We start from the raw sequence: 17,256 nt of genomic DNA on the forward strand, positions 1-17,256 counted from the left end.
AACATGGTGCCCTTGGGCACCCAGGCACCTTTGAGGACTTCCCCTGGAGCTCACAAAGCCTCTGAGCCCCACCACCACTACCACCGTGCAGGTACTGCCCCCTGCTGGAGAAGGTAGTTGCCCCTTTGAAAGGTACCCCTTTGAAGTTGGAAATGTTCTGTCATTTCCTTGTTCAGCTCTATTTTTCAAGCCTCTGATTAATTCTGCTAGATCTGACTTTTACACAGATCTCCTGGGAAATCAAAGGGCTGTTTTCACCTGTATGTTGAGTATGCCACTGAAGCCAAATATAGGGGACCCTGGGGGCCCAAGCACCCACAAATTTTTTGTTGTGGGTGCTCGGCACCCACACTGCGGGGCCTCTGATGCAACTTCTGGTGCCTCATGACCATCTAATCTGCACACGTAATAAAACAACTGAACCAGAGGCATCCTATCCACACCTCTAAAACCTGGGTACAAAAAAAGCACATAAATACACATATATTCATGAAAAATAAATGGGAAAATGCATTGTATCAGGAGACATTGCTTTGCAAAAATGTGCATATTAGGCAAAACCACATACAAACATTTGTATATTAGGAAAACTTCACACAAAAATGCTGGTGAATTGTCATGAGGATTTATATATATATATATATATATATATATATAAAAGAAACTTGAAAACCTGATGTGGAAACAAGGACGACTAAGACTGGTAAAATGAGAACCCGAGAGAAACGCCAATCATCACTAACAGATTCACTCATCCCTCCTTACCAATGGGGTAAAATGAGTGATGACTACTTCCCAGCCTTGTGATCTGGGTTCAAGTCTGATTTGTGCACACACACACACACACACACACACCCCGAGGCACTGTTTTGTGTTGTAGTGAGTGTTGCACAGAATAAGGGATATCTGGGTTTAAATCTCCACTCATTTAGAGCATACAATATCGGACTAACAAAACCTGTTCTTCATTATTTACATGTGTGAATTCAAATCATGGGATTAAACTGCCAAAATATTTAGAAGTGATAAATCTTCCTAAATATAGCAGTGCCTTACCATTAGCTAGGTTTGTGTTTTAACTTCTGTACTGCTGCAAAGAAGGTTTTAGGGTGTTCCTTTTGAAGTACATTTATGTCCTGGAGGAACTGGAGAAGTTCAATCTGTCCCATATGTTTTATATGGTGGTTTTTTATATAAAAAAGGGGGGGAGAGGTACTCACCATGACATTTTTACAGTAAGTACCACACTTTTAACATGGGGGGGGGGGGCAGAAGGTGCCAGTACTGTGTAACCTTGAGTACTTCCAGCAAAAAAAGTACTGGTTTTATATTTTCTGTTTGACACAGAGTTTAGGTCAAAGTTCTTGTTAGAAACCCCAGAATCAGTTAGGTGGATATTCATTCCTTTGAACATTGCTAGATGGCAACATGGGGTTTCCCTCTTCCAGCGGTAGAGTGGACCCCAATGCATTCCCGGGCCACCATCAGCATGGTGACTGGATACAGCTACAGCATCGGGCAGTTCATCCTCGCCGGCATAGCTTATGCCATCCGCGACTGGCGCTGGCTCCAACTGGCCGTCTCCCTCCCTTATTTCGCCTTCTTCCTGTACGGCTGGTAGGTGGCGCTGTGGCACTGCTCTCTTGTCTGCTGTGAGTGGCAATGGTGGGAGTCCCTCCCCCAAAACACTGACATTAATTGTGTGGGGAGGCTGGGGACTGGTGGGTGAAGGTGAGGAAAGCTGAGGTTGTGGGGAAGGAGCTGGGGAGGAAGGAGTGCCTTGAGGGCACTGCAAAGACAGACACTGGTCATTTGAGGAGCAGGGGAGTGTCACAAGGAAGCTTCTGGAAGGGGAGACTGGATAAGCAAGGAGGAAAAAAAGGGGTGTCTCTTCTCCTCTCTCGCAGTCCCCATTTAAGGATGCCACTTTAAAGATAAAGATATAGGGCTTATCCACGCTTTCCAGGAACAAACCATGCTTTAAAGCTTTGTGTCTGGGCACCCTCTTTCTTTCTCTCCAAAGCTTCTCCCACAAAAAAACAACTCTTTAAAGCTGAATTGGAGCAAAGAGCAATCTGAAGAAAACCCAGACTGCCATTTGCTCCATTTCAGCTTTAAAGAGCAGGTCCTGTGTTTGCATCATTGACAAACAGCAGTTCAACAGTAAAAGCTTCCCCAGCACATTTTCAGATGGAAGCTTCAACTGTTGGTTTCCTGCCTTTCTTACAGCCAAGTGTGCTGACGCAGGAGGGTGATTGGCGCAGCTGACATCACGTGTGATGCCGTGATGTCACGAGTCGCACCCGGGCATCATGCACGATGTTGTGATGCTGCACATGATGCCCAGACGTCAGACACGACACCAAGACACAATGCCATCGTGCACAATATCTGGGTTTCTGGGCGTCTCCTCTGCCGCCGCCTCCTGCCACTGCCATGAGCCGGGGGCTGCTCCCCCACCATGGAAGGAGGAGGGGGGAGGAGCCGCCATATCCTGGACAAACATTAATATTGGGGTGGGGGTTCAAAGGGGTTCAGCCTCTAGGAGTCAGCGCCCTGCTTACAGCCATTGGAGGCACAGAAGTATAAGCCCTAAGAGGGGGGGAAAGCTAGCTGAACCTAGGGAGGGGCTTGTTGGAGGAGGAGATGTTGGGGTGCAGGGCAAATACCCAAGGGCTCCTTCTGTAGAGCAGGATGGGCATTACTTAGGGGTTGTATATACCTGCTTTCACCTCACCGTTTCCCTGTTCCCCCACCTTGCTCTGTTTTTCTCTTGCCCAGGTGGTTTACAGAGTCTGCCCGGTGGTATGCCACAGCTGGCAAACTGGACCAGGCACTCAAGGAGCTGCAAAAAGTGGCACGGATAAATGGGCAGAAGGAGCAAGGGCAGAAGCTCAGCCTCGAGGTAGCGAGAGAAAGAAACATTCCTTCCTTTTCTTCCTGGTTTACGCTCCTAAGCTTTTAGCATCTGCACAACAGGTAGTGATTCAGCAGTGCCAGCTCCCCCCCCCCCGAAACACACACACACAAAAACGCACCTCTCTGCTGTAAAATAAAAATCAGCACCAGTTGAATATCTGCCTGCCAAACATCTACAGGGAACAGGAGCCTGCCTGGGAGTGCAGGTGGAGAATTGTAGCAACCTTAGGAAGAAGATGAGGTGGACCAGCCATCCAAGAAATGGCTATGCGTATTTTGCAGCAGTCTTGATTCCGCAGTCAGGATACAGTAATTCTGCAATCGGGGTGTAAACTGTGGATTCGCCTGTTTGGCCTCCACCCTCACTAGCCTGCTGATCTGTAAGGTTTCCAATGGGGCTTTCCCCCTACCTCTACCGGAAAAGGTTGAGGATTGAATGTGGAACCTTCTTTATCCAAAGCATGCACTCAAACGTGGAACTATGGTCCTTCCCCTTAAACATTAAGGAAGTTTCCAGGCGTCTCGTGATTTCATCCCTAAATGTGCGGAATTTGGTCGGAGACCACAACAGGCGGCAGGCAACCCCTTGCTTGTCTTTTTCTTGCAGGTCTTGAAAGCCAGCCTACAGAAAGAGGCGCCCTCCGCCAAGTCCAACTTCACGGCAGCTGACTTGGTGCGATCGCCTGTGGTGCGACGGGTAACGTGCTGCCTTTGCTTTGTCTGGTAAGTTTGAGGTGGAAGGAGCTGGTGGGGAAGGCAAGAGAGGGAATGAAAGAAGCAGAAGAAGAAAAGCCAGATCGCTTTAAAGATCATTTTCTTGGCTCAATATTGGGGGGGGGGATAGCTCGGTTGGTTAGAGCAAGGGTGTAGTGTGGGGGACTGGGGGGCTGTGCTTTTTTGAGAGGGGGCACGACCAGCCCCCCCAGGCTCCTTCTCGGACTAACCTACCTCACAGGGTTGTTGTGAGGGACTAAATGAGGGCAGAAGCCACAGGTGCCACCTTGAGCTCTGTGGAGAAAATGTTGGGATATACAGTGGTACCTTGGTTTTCAAATGTAATCCCTTCCAGAAGACGGTTCAGCTTCGGAAAAATTCAAAAACTGAGGCACAAAGGGAGAATTTCAATTTCAATGGAGAAAATTGAAAAACACGCAGCGGAAGCCAATTTGTCTTCTGAGGTGCATTCGAAAACGGAAGCATTTACTTCTGGGTTTTCGGCGTTTGAAAACTGAAATTTTTGGCTTCTGAGACGCTCAAAAATGGAGGTACCACTGTAAATGGAACGATAGGTGGTTGGTTGTAAGTCACTTTGGGTTGGAGGCGACTAACAAATTTAATAAATAATGGTGCATAAAGAATAATGATGTAAAACAGAGTCCAAAAACATCTGGGGGGTCAAAGGTTGAAGAGCATTGAGCTAACTCAGTATCTACACTGACAGGCAGCTGATTTCACCTGGTTTCTGATGGGGCTGTTCCTCCGTTCTACCTGGAAATGCTGGAGATTGAACCTGAGATTTTCTTTACACAAAGCAAATGTTCTGCCCCTGAGCCACAACCCTCGGCTTATTTGTGTGTTTTCCTTGTATCTACCACCAGGTTCTCCACCAGCTTCGCCTACTATGGGTTGGCTATGGACCTGCAGAACTTTGGGGTCAGCGTCTACCTCATCCAGGTGATCTTTGGGGCTGTCGATATCCCAGCCAAACTCATTGCCTTCGTTGTGATTTGCTACTTTGGCCGCAGGATCACCCAGGCATTGACTCTCATCCTAGCAGGCCTGTCCATTGCCGGAAACATCTTTGTCCCCCAAGGTGAGACTCCAGATAAACCACAGTTTAGGGGCTCCTCCAGACCATTGAGCGTTCGTTCTGATTTGCTTGCACAAAGCTTATGCGGAAGTTGGATTTATTGAGCACTTGCTCCAATTCGTTTCCTGGGAGGTTATACATTGACAACAAATGATTTGTTGATTTGTTTGCAAGGTGTTCATGCATCTTCCTGTTAGTCACTATTCCACCCCATACTTTTCAATGTACGGTACGTCCCCATCACTTTCCAAACTGCAAACAGTTTGTTTCTTATTTATTTGCTTTATGCATTAAATTTATATCCCATGGCTCTTCCTCCAAGAAAATCCCAGGGCATCTTATTTTTTCAAGTGGGTAATTATTATTATTATTATTATTATTTTATTTGTACCCCACCCATCTGACTGCGCTGACCCAGCCACTCTGGGCAGCTTCCAACATATATAAAGACATAAGTATGCTGCACTAGGGATACAGAATGATTTCATCCACTTTATTTATTTATCCACCTATTGATTTATTCAACGTCCACTCTGCCCTTCTTCTTCCTAAAGGAGCCCAGAGTGGCAAACCACCAAGCAGCAAAACAATACAATTCAAAATAAAACAAAACATGTTTCTGCAAACCTATGTTTCCTGGGATGTGCTAGAGTTCCTCCCACAAAATAGAGAACAGTCTGTTTTTCTACTGCTTGAGGTGTTTGGGTGCCCTCCAAAGACCTCTTGGGAACTGTAGTCTGGTGAGGGTGCTGAAGGCAGATTCCTAGGGTTATAGGCTCCCAAGAGGGTTTCCTGTGGAGGAGGAAAGGCTGCTTGTTTTCAGTGTGAAATGAGATTAAGTCCTAGAACTGTGTGGTATAAGACCTTGTGACTGAGGCTTCTGGCTCAATAGGTGAAAAAGCCCCTGAGCATATGCAGGGTGCATTTTTCTTACTAACAGCTTCCTTCCTCCAGGCAAATTTTAATCCATTAATTCATTTGCTTATTTTACATATGTGTATAATACCCAGCAGCTAAGGTTTTCTGAGTGGTTTACGGGCAAAAGTTAAAACCATAAAACAGAAAACAAGCAGGTGAGAGAGGAAATTTTTGTTGAAATCACGGTATAGTGGGAAAGGATTAAACCACAACGCCAGCTCTGATCAGCTCCCAGCCCCATCCCAACAGCTGTTATTTTAAAACCACAAACAGACATGTTAAATGCAATTTCTTATTTAACATAATGTGTCGTTTCACTCAAGGAAAATGCCTTGATTTCACTCCTGCTGATGATGGGAGCATCAACATTCACAGTGTAAATGCCAGTGTTCACCAAAGGTTGCCGAAAACTTATATAATAAGGGTTAAAATGTGGCTGTTGGCTGCCACCTTCAGGCTGCCACCCTTGTTATTGGCTGAGCTGCTGGTGAGACACAGAATGTTCACAAATGCTCTAATGGTTCTGAGGCGAAGACTGCTGGTGACACAACACTGACAAACTGCGAAAGGTCATTTGGCTGGAGACAGAGGGAGAAAACCTTATCTTAAGACTGAGGTGGTGGGGGCAGGAAATGTATGCCAAATGCAAAGTGGAACAGGAAGTCAAATAATGGCGAGAAACCAAAGGTCAAAACGGTAACAGAATTTGTTGGGGGGCTGGAGGGCTCTGAACAATAGTTGTTTGCAAAATCATTTGAGTTGATCTTCTCCCCAGATATGCAGATCCTGCGCACTGTCTTTGCTGTCTTTGGGAAAGGGTGTTTGGCAGCCTCTTTCAACTGTGTCTTCTTATACACGGGAGAGCTTTACCCCACGGTGATCAGGTACCTCAGACTTAGCGAAAGCTCTTAACTGTGGGCCATTTTATATGGACGGTTATCCTGGAATACCATCAGAACCAGGCCAGAGCTCTGATCAGAGCAAGCTCCATCTTGCGGACCTGGAAATAAATGCTGTTTTCGGCGCAAGATATCAGCCCGAAGTCATGTGAGAGCAAGGCACCCAAAATGGCCGCCGCACTCTTGTGGGATGAGGGGAAATGAGATGTCCCAGCTTTTCCAGGACAGTTGATGGGTATACAATGCTGCCCACTGCTATTCCTTTTACTTTCTAAAATGGCCTCTGTGGCCTGAGCACACACAGCTGCGGAAGCCCCATAGACCCAAGCTATTTAAGGCAGGGCGATCTTCTAAAACAGGCAGGGGGAGCCACCCTTCAAGTAATCTGGCTGCTGTGGAGGCTGGTCCATTCGGGTGAATGGGGTGCTGACCCACCAGTCTCACTCTGCCATACGCCAGCCGCCTTCCACCAGTCTTCATATTCCCAGCCACCCCAGGGATTGGCACTGCCTGGCAGCTTCCTCCTCCTCCTCAGTCTCAGTATTGCTCAATGTAAAACCCAGCAGGGAGGAAGAGGAGAGCAAAACCAGAATGAGTCGCCTCTGCCTGTCGTTGGCTCTGGCTCCCCCTAGTGTTGGGCTCCCTGCCTTTTGCCCTACCAGTCTCAATGAGCACCAGGCACCAATCTATTTAGGCCAGCAATGGGGAGCCTGTGGCCCTACAGACATTGCTAGACTGCAACTCCCATCATCCTGGGCCAGGGGTCTGCAACCTTTAAGACAAAAAGAGCCACTTGGACCCGTTTCCGAAGAAAAAAACACCTGGGAGCCGCAAAACATTATAAAAATAACTTTTTTGTCACTTTTTTATTATTTCTTTGTTTGACCCCTCAGAATTACTGCTCCTCATAGAACTAAACGTTAAATTAACAAGTTACCTTTTTGTGTGTGTGTTCTTCACTCCCCTTCAAAACAGTGACCAGCGTACATGCCCCCTTTCAATGCAGTGACCAGCGTACATGCCCTTTAAAATGTAGCGGGTGGGCGGATGGGAAGGTGACATCGGGACGGCGTGTGACTAACGCACGCACCGCCCCCATGCGACGTCACAGCCAGTACAGCGCCCGCCACAGTGGGGAGTGTCGGGGCGCACAATGCGCCTCCTCCCCTCGCTAGTATCCGCCCCGGAGCCGCGGCAAAGGTGTAAAAGAGCCACATGCGGCTCCGGAGCCACGGGTTGCAGACCCCTGTCCTGGGCTGTTGGCCATGCTGGCTGGGTCTGATGGGAGTTGAAGTCTGGGGTCATCTGTGGGGGCAGCACAGGTTTCCCAGGCTTAAGGCTTCCCCCCTTTGTCAACTTTCTGTCCATTGCATGGCAGGCAGACCGGGATGGGGTTTGGGAACACCATGGCTCGTGTCGGCGGGATCGTGGCTCCCTTGGTGAGGATGACGGGCGAGTATTCCCCATCTCTCCCCCTTCTGATCTATGGGGCAGCTCCCATCATCTCTGGCATTGCCGCCTGCTTCCTTCCAGAGACCCTGAACATGCCACTACCTGATACCATTGAAGACGTGGAGAACCAGTAAGTAGATCTGCCTTCTCCCCTCCTCATTCCTTAACCACATTTGTTTGCTTATTAGCACCAACCCTTGGTACCTGGCATTGTTTGGGAATTCCGAGAGACCAGAAAGCCCCCACAACAGTGCAGTTTTAAAATCAGTGGCTAAAATTGGTGCAGTTTTGAAAGGTTCAGTTTGCCTCAGCTCAGAAAGGGTATTGGAGAGTTGGAAAAGGTTCAGAAAAGTGATGGGAATTGGTAAGGGAACATATTCATTCTATATACAGTGGTACCTCGGGTTACATACACTTCAGGTTACATACGCTTCAGGTTACAGACTCTGCTAACCCAGAAATAGTACCTCAGGTTAAGAACTTTGCTTCAGGATGAGAACAGAAATTGTGCTCCAGTGGCGTGGTGGCAGTGGGAGGCCCCATTAGCTAAAGTGGTGCTTCAGGTTAAGAACAGTTTCAGGTTAAGAACAGACCTCCGGAACGAATTAAGTACTTAACCCGAGGTACCACTGTAATTAACAAAGAAAAAATGGCTGTGAGCCTGTTTTCCAAAGTGCAGGGCTTGCACACAGAAAGCCCCAGGAGTTGAGTTTAAATTCTTATCCTGTGGGCATCTGGTTGGCCACTGTGAGAACAGGTTGCTGGACTAGATGAATCCTTGGCCTAATGCAGAAGGTTCTTCTTAGGCTCTTATTCCATGTTGACTCAAAATGGCACCAAGTTGTATCCAAACATAGACAGAAACCTGCTCCTTGGTCTTTGCTTATGATAATCTTAAGGTGTTCAAATATGTAGCCAACATAAAGTAGATGTATTCATTGCATGTATTCAAGAGCTTTCATCCAAGGACCTCAAGTTGGCATAACTGCCCCCCCCCATTTTATTCACACAGCAACCCTATCAGGTAGGCTATGCTAAGAGTGATTGGCACAAGGTCACCCAATGAGCTTCATGGCTAAGTGGAAATGTGAGCCCTGGTCTCCCAGGTCCTAGTTGGACGCTCTAACCACTGCACCACACTGCCTTCCTTCCGTTTAGTAAGCCATCAGTGGCTGAGACAAGGTCTGTGTTGGTGGAGAAGTGACTTGCATCAAGGAAAACACAACGTTCTTGCATTTTACCTAAAATAGTCAAAGGACACGTGAAGGTGCTTATGCTAGCAACGTTTATAGAGCTATTATAATACAAACAGAAGAGGTTGTGCCTTTTCATGTCATGAGTCATACACAGGAATTGTCGTCATTTCGGCTACCCCCTCTCTTAATTCAAAATATGGAATGGGCATCATTTGGCTTGTCAATTTATGCCAATTGTAATCGCATAAATTATCTGCCTATATCATGCAGATTACCCACAAAGTGTGCAGATAATCAACTTACATAGATGAGACTGGCTTATGACGCAAAGAAGCTGAATTTGCTGTTGCCATTGTCACATGGTAGACATGATATTAAACTCCCACAAAAAGGATAGGTTCCCACAGTTTAGGGACCAAGAGCACCAGATTTGGCAATCAGATAAATTGGGTTTGTTTGCTTTAAAACATCTTTTTACCATGCAGTTTTGTATGTTATTTCCATTAAGATACAAATTTATATGCATGCTGTACAGCAGTACCGGTATATGCATTTCGGTACACATTGCTTAGCAGAGGAACAGCATTGCAAAATTCAGAAAAGCATGCATTTCGAAAGAAGGCTGTGGCTTGATTTGCATCTTGTTTTTCGAAAGGTAAATTCCCCTTTAAGTGCAAACGGAATCGAATTTCTACCCAACGCTACAGGGAGGTCATCTAATCCAACCCCGCTGTGACTCTTATCTTCTGTTTAAAATTGCTTTGAGCAATTTGGCGTGAAGGTAAAGTCTGCATTCAGGCCCTGGATTACCTCTGTTAATTTGCAGGGACAAATGATTAACTCAAGGTGCCTAAAAACGGAATAACCTTGGACCCGACGGAAATTTCCTCCACAGGTCCTCTCCTGCAAATTTGGGGGAATGGCTGCATATTCCTGAGAGAGAAGCGATGCTTGCTTTTTCTTTTCTTTGCTGATCAGCATCTTGACATTTGAATCCAAGGGTATGGCAGAGCAGTCGCCAGCTCCTCCGCTAGCTGAAAGACTAGCTTGTGAAGGGAAGCAGTCCAGTTGCCAGCTGCGCTTGATCAGTACAGAACTCAAGGAAAGCTTTTCTTTTTCTTTTTTATTAATTTATTTAACATGATGTTGTTAGCCACCCTGAGCCTGGCTTCGGCTGGGGAGGGCGGGATATAAATAAAATTTTATTATTATTATTATTACAAAATATAAGCAAAACATTGCAAATACATACATATATATTTCAGACAAGTACACATATATAAAAAAGAACAAAAGAGAAATAAGAAAAGGAAAAAAAGAAGAAAAATAGAGAGAGAAAAGAAGAAAAGTTGGAAGAATTTCTTCCAAATTTATTCTACAAATATCTCAATATGAAAATATTAATAAAATTTCATTGACTGATTTGTGTGAGATTGTATGGGAATAATACGGAATAACAGATACAATCTTCCTTAAAATGTATATAGGAAGTGCAGTGCAAGCGATGGAAGTCAATCAAGGAAAGCTTTTCAACACGTCACCTGGCACGTTCATGGAAATCACGTGGGGGGGGAGTGCTGCTGTACTGCTTGGGGGCTTTTCACGGGGGCATCTGATTGACCACTGTGAGACTAATGGGCCTTTGGCCTGATTCTGCAGGAATCTTCTTACATTCTTATGGCAGAACAACCTCCCTTTTGCAAACAGCATCTCCAGCTGAAGTCAGCTTGGATTACACGGACAAGAGGGTCCTGTGTGCCTGTTAAAACATCCCCTGCCTTCCGAAATACCTTTTTTAAAAAATGGAAACACAAGAGGCCTTTAGTAGCAAATCAAGTAGGACCATGTGGGGAAAGAAGGTTAAACCAGCTAAGGCACACCTGCTCTAAAGACCTGTCCAGGACTTCTAAACCAGGGGGAGGGCCAGGGGGGCCGTAGCCCCAGGTGCATGGTTTTGAAGGCGTACGAGTCAGGCACCCCCATGCAGGGATCCCCACCCTGCCTGCTGCCTGACTCTGGACCCTGGAGCCTAGCCTTGCTGCCGTGTCCCATGCCTCCTTGCCAAGGGCCAGCCGGCCAGGCTCCCCTCTGCAGAGGCAGGCAGACATATAACAACAACAACAATTTATTTATACCCCGCCCATCTGACTGGGTTTCCCCAGCCACTCTGGGCGGCTTCCAACCAAATATTACAAACAATACAGTGTCAGACATTAAAAACTTCCCTAAACAGAGCCGCCTTCAGTTGTGGTACAGCTAAGCCTCATGAACCTTTGGTGTCCTGAACAGCAGCCTGGCAGCAGCAGTGAAACATTAGCTGGCTTGGCGGGTTTTCATCACCCTCCATACCCAGCCACTCATTTTCTTATTGAGCTGAGCTGGGGAGGAGTCAGTTTGTAAGATTACCTGGACCTAAGCAGAAGGATTTGCAGGAACCCATAATATTCCCCCAATCCTCTCTCTCCCCCCAATCCAGCTTCATTATTTTGTCTTCTTCTAGGAACTTGGAGCAGCAGAAAGGCGACGAGGGCTACAAAGGAACCCCTTCCCATCAGGACGACATTTTCCTGGACATGAGAATGTTTAAAGATCCCAGGCCGCTTGAAAACACAGGAAAAGGAGATGGGGCAGCTGTGGACCCAGCCAAAAGTAGCTGAGCATCAAAGGTGTGGCCCCCATGGGCGGCAGGGCCTCCCCTGCCTGCAATGTACCACCTTCAACAATAAAAAAAACCCTCAGTGCCTTCTTCCACCGGCAAAGCAAAGTCAAGACATTCTGTTAATCGTAATAGGCTAGGACACCATTCTAGCCTGGCTGACATGTCCAAGTGTGAAAAACTCAAGCTGGGGACCTGCAAAAAAGCGGGGGGGGGGGGGAAATCCTCATCTCCTTAAAGGGCTTCTTGTGTTTGAGGATCTGACCGGACATGCCCTCCACCCTGCAAGGACACTTTAAGGTGGAAGGGGCTTAAGCTAGTCTCTGCTGCAGGGACCCACCAAATTTCGTTTCTCCAGTTTACCAGTTCAGTTCCTAGCATGTCTACAACATTTTGGTGTTTTTTAAGAAGTCCTCCTGAAAATTCAACAGCATTTTAGTGCACTCCTAAATAAAGATGGAAAGAGCTGTCAATTTTGGTTCTAAATATGCTTTTTTTTTACAATTGTTTACTTGGAAAACTGCAAGGCAAATTTCATATGAGGGTGAATTTTAACAGATAGCTGTGTTCTGGTTCACACATGGGTTTCGGACAGTGCAGATTTGATAGATTCAGCTTCAGATGAGAACTGAATCTAATATCTCCCCAATCCTAATGCAATATCCCCTAATAGAACGCACTGTTGATGTTATACTAGGGACACAAATGCATGCATTTTAAGGCATGATTTTCCTAGTTATATGCATTTTGGGGGAGGGGAGGTACCCTGGGCTTTGGGTTGCATATTGTTTCAGATGAGGTTGGTTCAAATTAAGATGCAAGTGGAGGTTGCAGGTGCCATCAGATATCAACACTTTAAAGCAATGAGCTCTCCCTACTTGGGCAGAGGAAGCCAGCAGGTGAGGAGGAGCAAGGGAAAGAGGGGAGAAAATAAGGCCAGAGGGAAAAACCAGCCATGGCCTGATCCAGTAGGTCATTCACCATCCCTGCCTTATCATGTGGGTTTTCTTGGGAGGTGAGGCTCAGCAAAAACAACAGGACTTATTTGGAAGCCATCAAAGAAATGCAACAGCACACAGAGCACCAACTCTCAATTATTGTCAAGTTAGGGTGGAATAGTGTCCAGTTTTTACTTTGGGGTCAAACAAGGACTTTCAGCAGGGTGCTCATTTCTGCCGGGAAATACTTGAACTATACAAACATATTCACAGTCCTGTGGAGTGCCATTGGTTCCCCATGCCTGCTCCCAGTGGCAGCTGGTGCCCATTGGGTGGAGCAGAAAGCAAGGAGGGCAAAATAGGTGGAGCCAGAGTCAATGACAGCTGGAGCCACAGCCAATGGCAGGCAGAGCTAAGGAGCTCTTGTTTCTGCCCCATTAGGGACAGAGGAAGAATTCAATTCAGTATGCATTCAAAGCCAAATCTATCCAACTTGCCTTTTCTGAAACCACGTGTGAACCGAAACAGAGCTACCCTTCAAAATTCACACTTTTCCCAATTTCGGGTTACAGATTTCCAACCTTTTTTTTTAATGCACATTTTAAGGGAAAGCATGCATTTAAAAAAATAAAGAAATATATATATAAAAGACACAAAAGACACAAAACTGCATTGCATTAGGGGAAATTGCTTGCAAAAATGTGTACGTTCACCAAAACTACATATGAAAATGTGTTTCTTAGGAGAAATTCGTACTAAAAATGCTGGTGAATTTTCACAGGGAATTTTCTTTAAGTAATAAATTTCAAATCGTTGCAGAATGTGGGGAACTGGATTTAAGAATGAGAAACTGGGAGAACCGGAATCCTTCCATCCCTTGTCCCCATCCTCCGCCTGCCTCCTGAGCTCTGCAAGATGGCCGCCCCTTTGGCTGCTTGTAAGTAAAAAATGCAGGCAGGTGGGGGCTGGCGGAGGGCAGACTCAGCACAGTGCCCCATTTGCCCCAATGGACCAGCCTCCAGTGCCAGCTCCAACTGAAGCACCTCACCCCTTCAAGGTCCCCTTCTTACTTGTGTACTGCTTAGATAGGGTTGCCATAAAAGGTAAAGGGACCCCTGACCATTAGGTCCAGTCGTGGCCGACTCTGGGGTTGCAGTGCTCATCTCGCTTTATTGGCCGAGGGAGCCGGCGTACAACTTCTGGGTCATGTGGACAGCATGACTAAGCCGCTTCTGGCGAACCAGAGCAGCGCACGGAAACGCCGTTTACCTTCCCGCTGGAGCGGTACCTATTTATCTACTTCCACTTTAACGTGCTTTCAAACTGCTAGGTTGGCAGGAGCAGGGACCAAGCAACGGGAGCTCACCCCATCACGGGAATTCGAACCGCCGACCTTCTGATCAGCAAGTCCTAAGCTCTGTGGTTTAACCCACAGCGCCACCCGCGTCCCAGGGTTCCATACATCTTGAATTTCCCAGACATGCCCGTAAGCATTCAGATGGAATCCAGCAAGAAAATGTCCTGGAAAATCAGGACATATAGCAGCCCATATTGGCAGTGTCATTTTTGCCAATTTCCCATAAAATATCTCAAAAAGCACACACCATCTTTCCGCCCCACCACTACTCCCACGCTACTGTGGCCTCAGCTTCCTCATGGGACTTCTCCTGCCCGTATTGCAGCTAGTGGCTCTGCTGAGGTTTGGTTGGCTGTGGAGGCAGCTCCTGGGTCCAGCCTAACAACCGCCTCCTCCGTTTCTCTGGACACATTTGGCGGAAAGCTTCGGAGACAGGCTTCAGCGGGCAGCGTGAAGAGCTGGAGAAGAGGGAAGAAGGGAAAGGAGGGGCGTGGGGAAAGGGGCGCACGGAGCTCCTCGTGATGGCTTCAACAACTTTGGTGTCCGTATTTACACTTTTTGAAATATGGCAACCCTAGCTTAGAATGACATCGCAACTCTGTGCAGCCTGTCAAATCTGACTTGATAATCACATCACTGAGAGCGAGTGAGGGCAATGGCAAGCGAAGACAGTGACAACAACAACAAAACATGACCCAGTTTCCCCAAAATGTTAAGAAATTGTCAAAAAGGAGAGGCACCCCCCCCCCCGCAACCAACAAGATGGCTTAAAAGATTGACAGACTTTCAGATTCGGCCCACATCCTGATGGATTGCTCATTCGTCAGAGCATCAGACTCTTAATCTCAGGGTTGTGAGTTCGAGCCCCACACTGGGCAAAAGATTCCTTCATTGCAGGGGGTCAGACTAGATGAACCATGGGGGCCCCCTCCAACTCTACAATTCTATCATTCCTCTATGATTTAACTCTCCTCCAAGGAGCTCGAGGTGAAATAAATGGGGGGGGGGTGTTCCTTTTTATAATCGCAGCAGGCATATGGGGGAGGCAAAAATAATGTGTTACAATGGGCAACTTCCCAGCCAGGCAGAAACCAGGAGGTTGTGCAGACCCCTCTCCTTTCCCCATCCAGGCAAGCAGACGCACGGTCAGACTTGAAGGACACATCCTGGCTTGCAAAAACCCTGAAGGAGGGCCAGCGAGAGGGCATGGCCTGGGAGGAGTCCAAAGGGCTGGGCAGAGAACTCCCGGGGGCCACATTTGACCTCTGGCCTCGAGGGCCCACAGCCCTGCTCAGGGTTGGAGGAAGGGGGGTGCGGTGGGGGTGGGTCACCCAGCGTGTCACCACTGAGGGAGGTGACAAAATGCTGGGCGGCACTCAACGTGGGGCCTGCAGCGCACCTGAGCCACACGTCTCTCCTGGGAGTGACGCGGTGGCTTGGGTGCCCACAGGCTGCCCACTGCCCAGAAGGTCTGCCCACCGCTTCCCCCTCAGCCTTAGGGTGGAGCGTCCTGCCCCAGCTCGCCCCACCCCAAGGGCGGCTGGCCCCGTTCATGGGTGCAGGGCATGCGCGCTGCCCCAGGTGTCTGATCAGCTTGCTCCACCGCTAGTCCTGCTCTAGACGATGACTGGAAATGGTGAACATGGTTCATTGGACAGGGCAGTCTTGCCCTGAAACACACATTGCAAGGCAGCATTAAATGTACAGTGGTACATACACTTCAGGTTACATATGCTTCAGGTTACAGACTCCGCTAACCCAGAAATAGTACCTTGGGTTAAGAACTTTGCTTCAGGATGAAAATAGAATTCGTGCTCCAGCAGTGTGGCAGCAGCGGGAGGCCCTATTAGCTAAAGTGGTGCTTCAGATTAAGAACAGTTTCGGGTTAAGAACGGACCTCCAGAACGAATTAAGTACTTAACCCGAGGTACCACTGTACTGGGGGGATTTGTTCTTCACTCACTTGAGTCAACAGGAAGCTTCAACCGGCCTGGGCAAGGTACCCTTTGTGTTGAGGGCACACCCCTGAATACGTCCCAGAATCCTTTGCCACACACAGTGGAACACCACGCTTCAACACTTGGGGTGAAGTCAATGCGGCTGGTGCTCCCTGAAGGCAGAAATTATGAAGCACACTGCCCTGCTGCATAATTTTACCACACTATTTGGCTGCTTTGGTCTGCGTCTGTCAAGAATATGGCAGTCACATTTTTCACACATTAGCATCTCAGCCGAGAAAGCTAGAAACTCCCCCCCCCCCTTCAAAAAAGAGGACAGGTTGTTAATAATCACAACTCTGTTCTTTGTACAGTGTCTTCAGCCAGCAAATAAAAATACAGGGAATAAAACAAGGTTGCAGAAGCATTTTTAGCCTGGGGGCTACATTACCCCCTGGGCTAGTTTCTGGCTGGTATCTACACACACACACACTCCCCTTAAATTGATACGGCCACACCAAATTTGAAGGCCTTACATGCTAATGAACTTCCCTTATTTGTGCAGCTCCCGTTTATTTCACTGAGTCATGCGCAAGAAGAATTTGGCACTGTTCCCCACGTTGGCCCTTTGTGACACTGGTGTAGGCAGCTGCCTCACCTGGGTTGCCTCTTGGCACCTTTCCAGCCTCCCAGGCAGAAAGGGGCAAAATCATAAAGCGCTCTGTGTAGCTCAAAAGCTTGCACACACACCAATCAGAGCCTGATGGGGGAATATAGGAAATGTCCTCCTGCTGAGTCAGAGCCAATGGTCCATGGAGCTCACTATTGTCCACACTGACTGGCAGCAGCCCTCCGGGTTTTTGGACAGGGAATCTCCCCCAGTGCTACCCAGAGATGCTGGGGATCGAACTCCGGACCTTCTGCCTGCTGCAACAGAGATGCTGTACCACAGAGCCACTTCCCACTGCCTGAGGAGAACAATCCTTCTTTCCAGTGCTGTGCCATCTCCTGTCTTTGTCATTCCAGGGCAGGCGATCTCCAGCGGTCCGCTTTTTAAGATTATGAGCACGGAACAAGAAACAAAAAACGATGCTTCCTGTAGCCAAGAGAACACAGCCAGCTCCCCCTCTTTCCTTTCTCCACACGCCTCCCCCCCCCAAAAAAAACCTAATAC

The 17,256-nt window shown here is 47.7% G+C and overlaps 1 protein-coding gene across 1 annotated transcript in view; it reads left to right on the plus strand.

Annotated features, from left to right (window-relative positions):
* The window catches only part of LOC309358884 (uncharacterized protein), a gene marked incomplete at its 5' end in the record, with an annotated part of 31,536 nt that extends 19,280 nt beyond the window's left edge, over positions 1 to 12,256 (plus strand). The window contains 7 exons of the mRNA XM_081892152.1: positions 1,449 to 1,617; positions 2,782 to 2,905; positions 3,527 to 3,642; positions 4,518 to 4,732; positions 6,423 to 6,531; positions 7,925 to 8,128; positions 11,695 to 12,256. Coding sequence (XP_081748278.1) covers positions 1,449 to 1,617; positions 2,782 to 2,905; positions 3,527 to 3,642; positions 4,518 to 4,732; positions 6,423 to 6,531; positions 7,925 to 8,128; positions 11,695 to 11,851 — 1,094 coding nt within the window. The 3' untranslated portion in view covers positions 11,852 to 12,256. The remainder of the gene's footprint in view (positions 1 to 1,448; positions 1,618 to 2,781; positions 2,906 to 3,526; positions 3,643 to 4,517; positions 4,733 to 6,422; positions 6,532 to 7,924; positions 8,129 to 11,694) is intronic.
* Between the last annotated feature and the right edge of the window lie 5,000 nt (positions 12,257 to 17,256).

This window comes from Podarcis melisellensis (assembly GCF_964234715.1).
Source record: "Podarcis melisellensis genome assembly, chromosome: 16".
Taxonomy (NCBI): Eukaryota; Metazoa; Chordata; class Lepidosauria; order Squamata; family Lacertidae; genus Podarcis; species Podarcis melisellensis.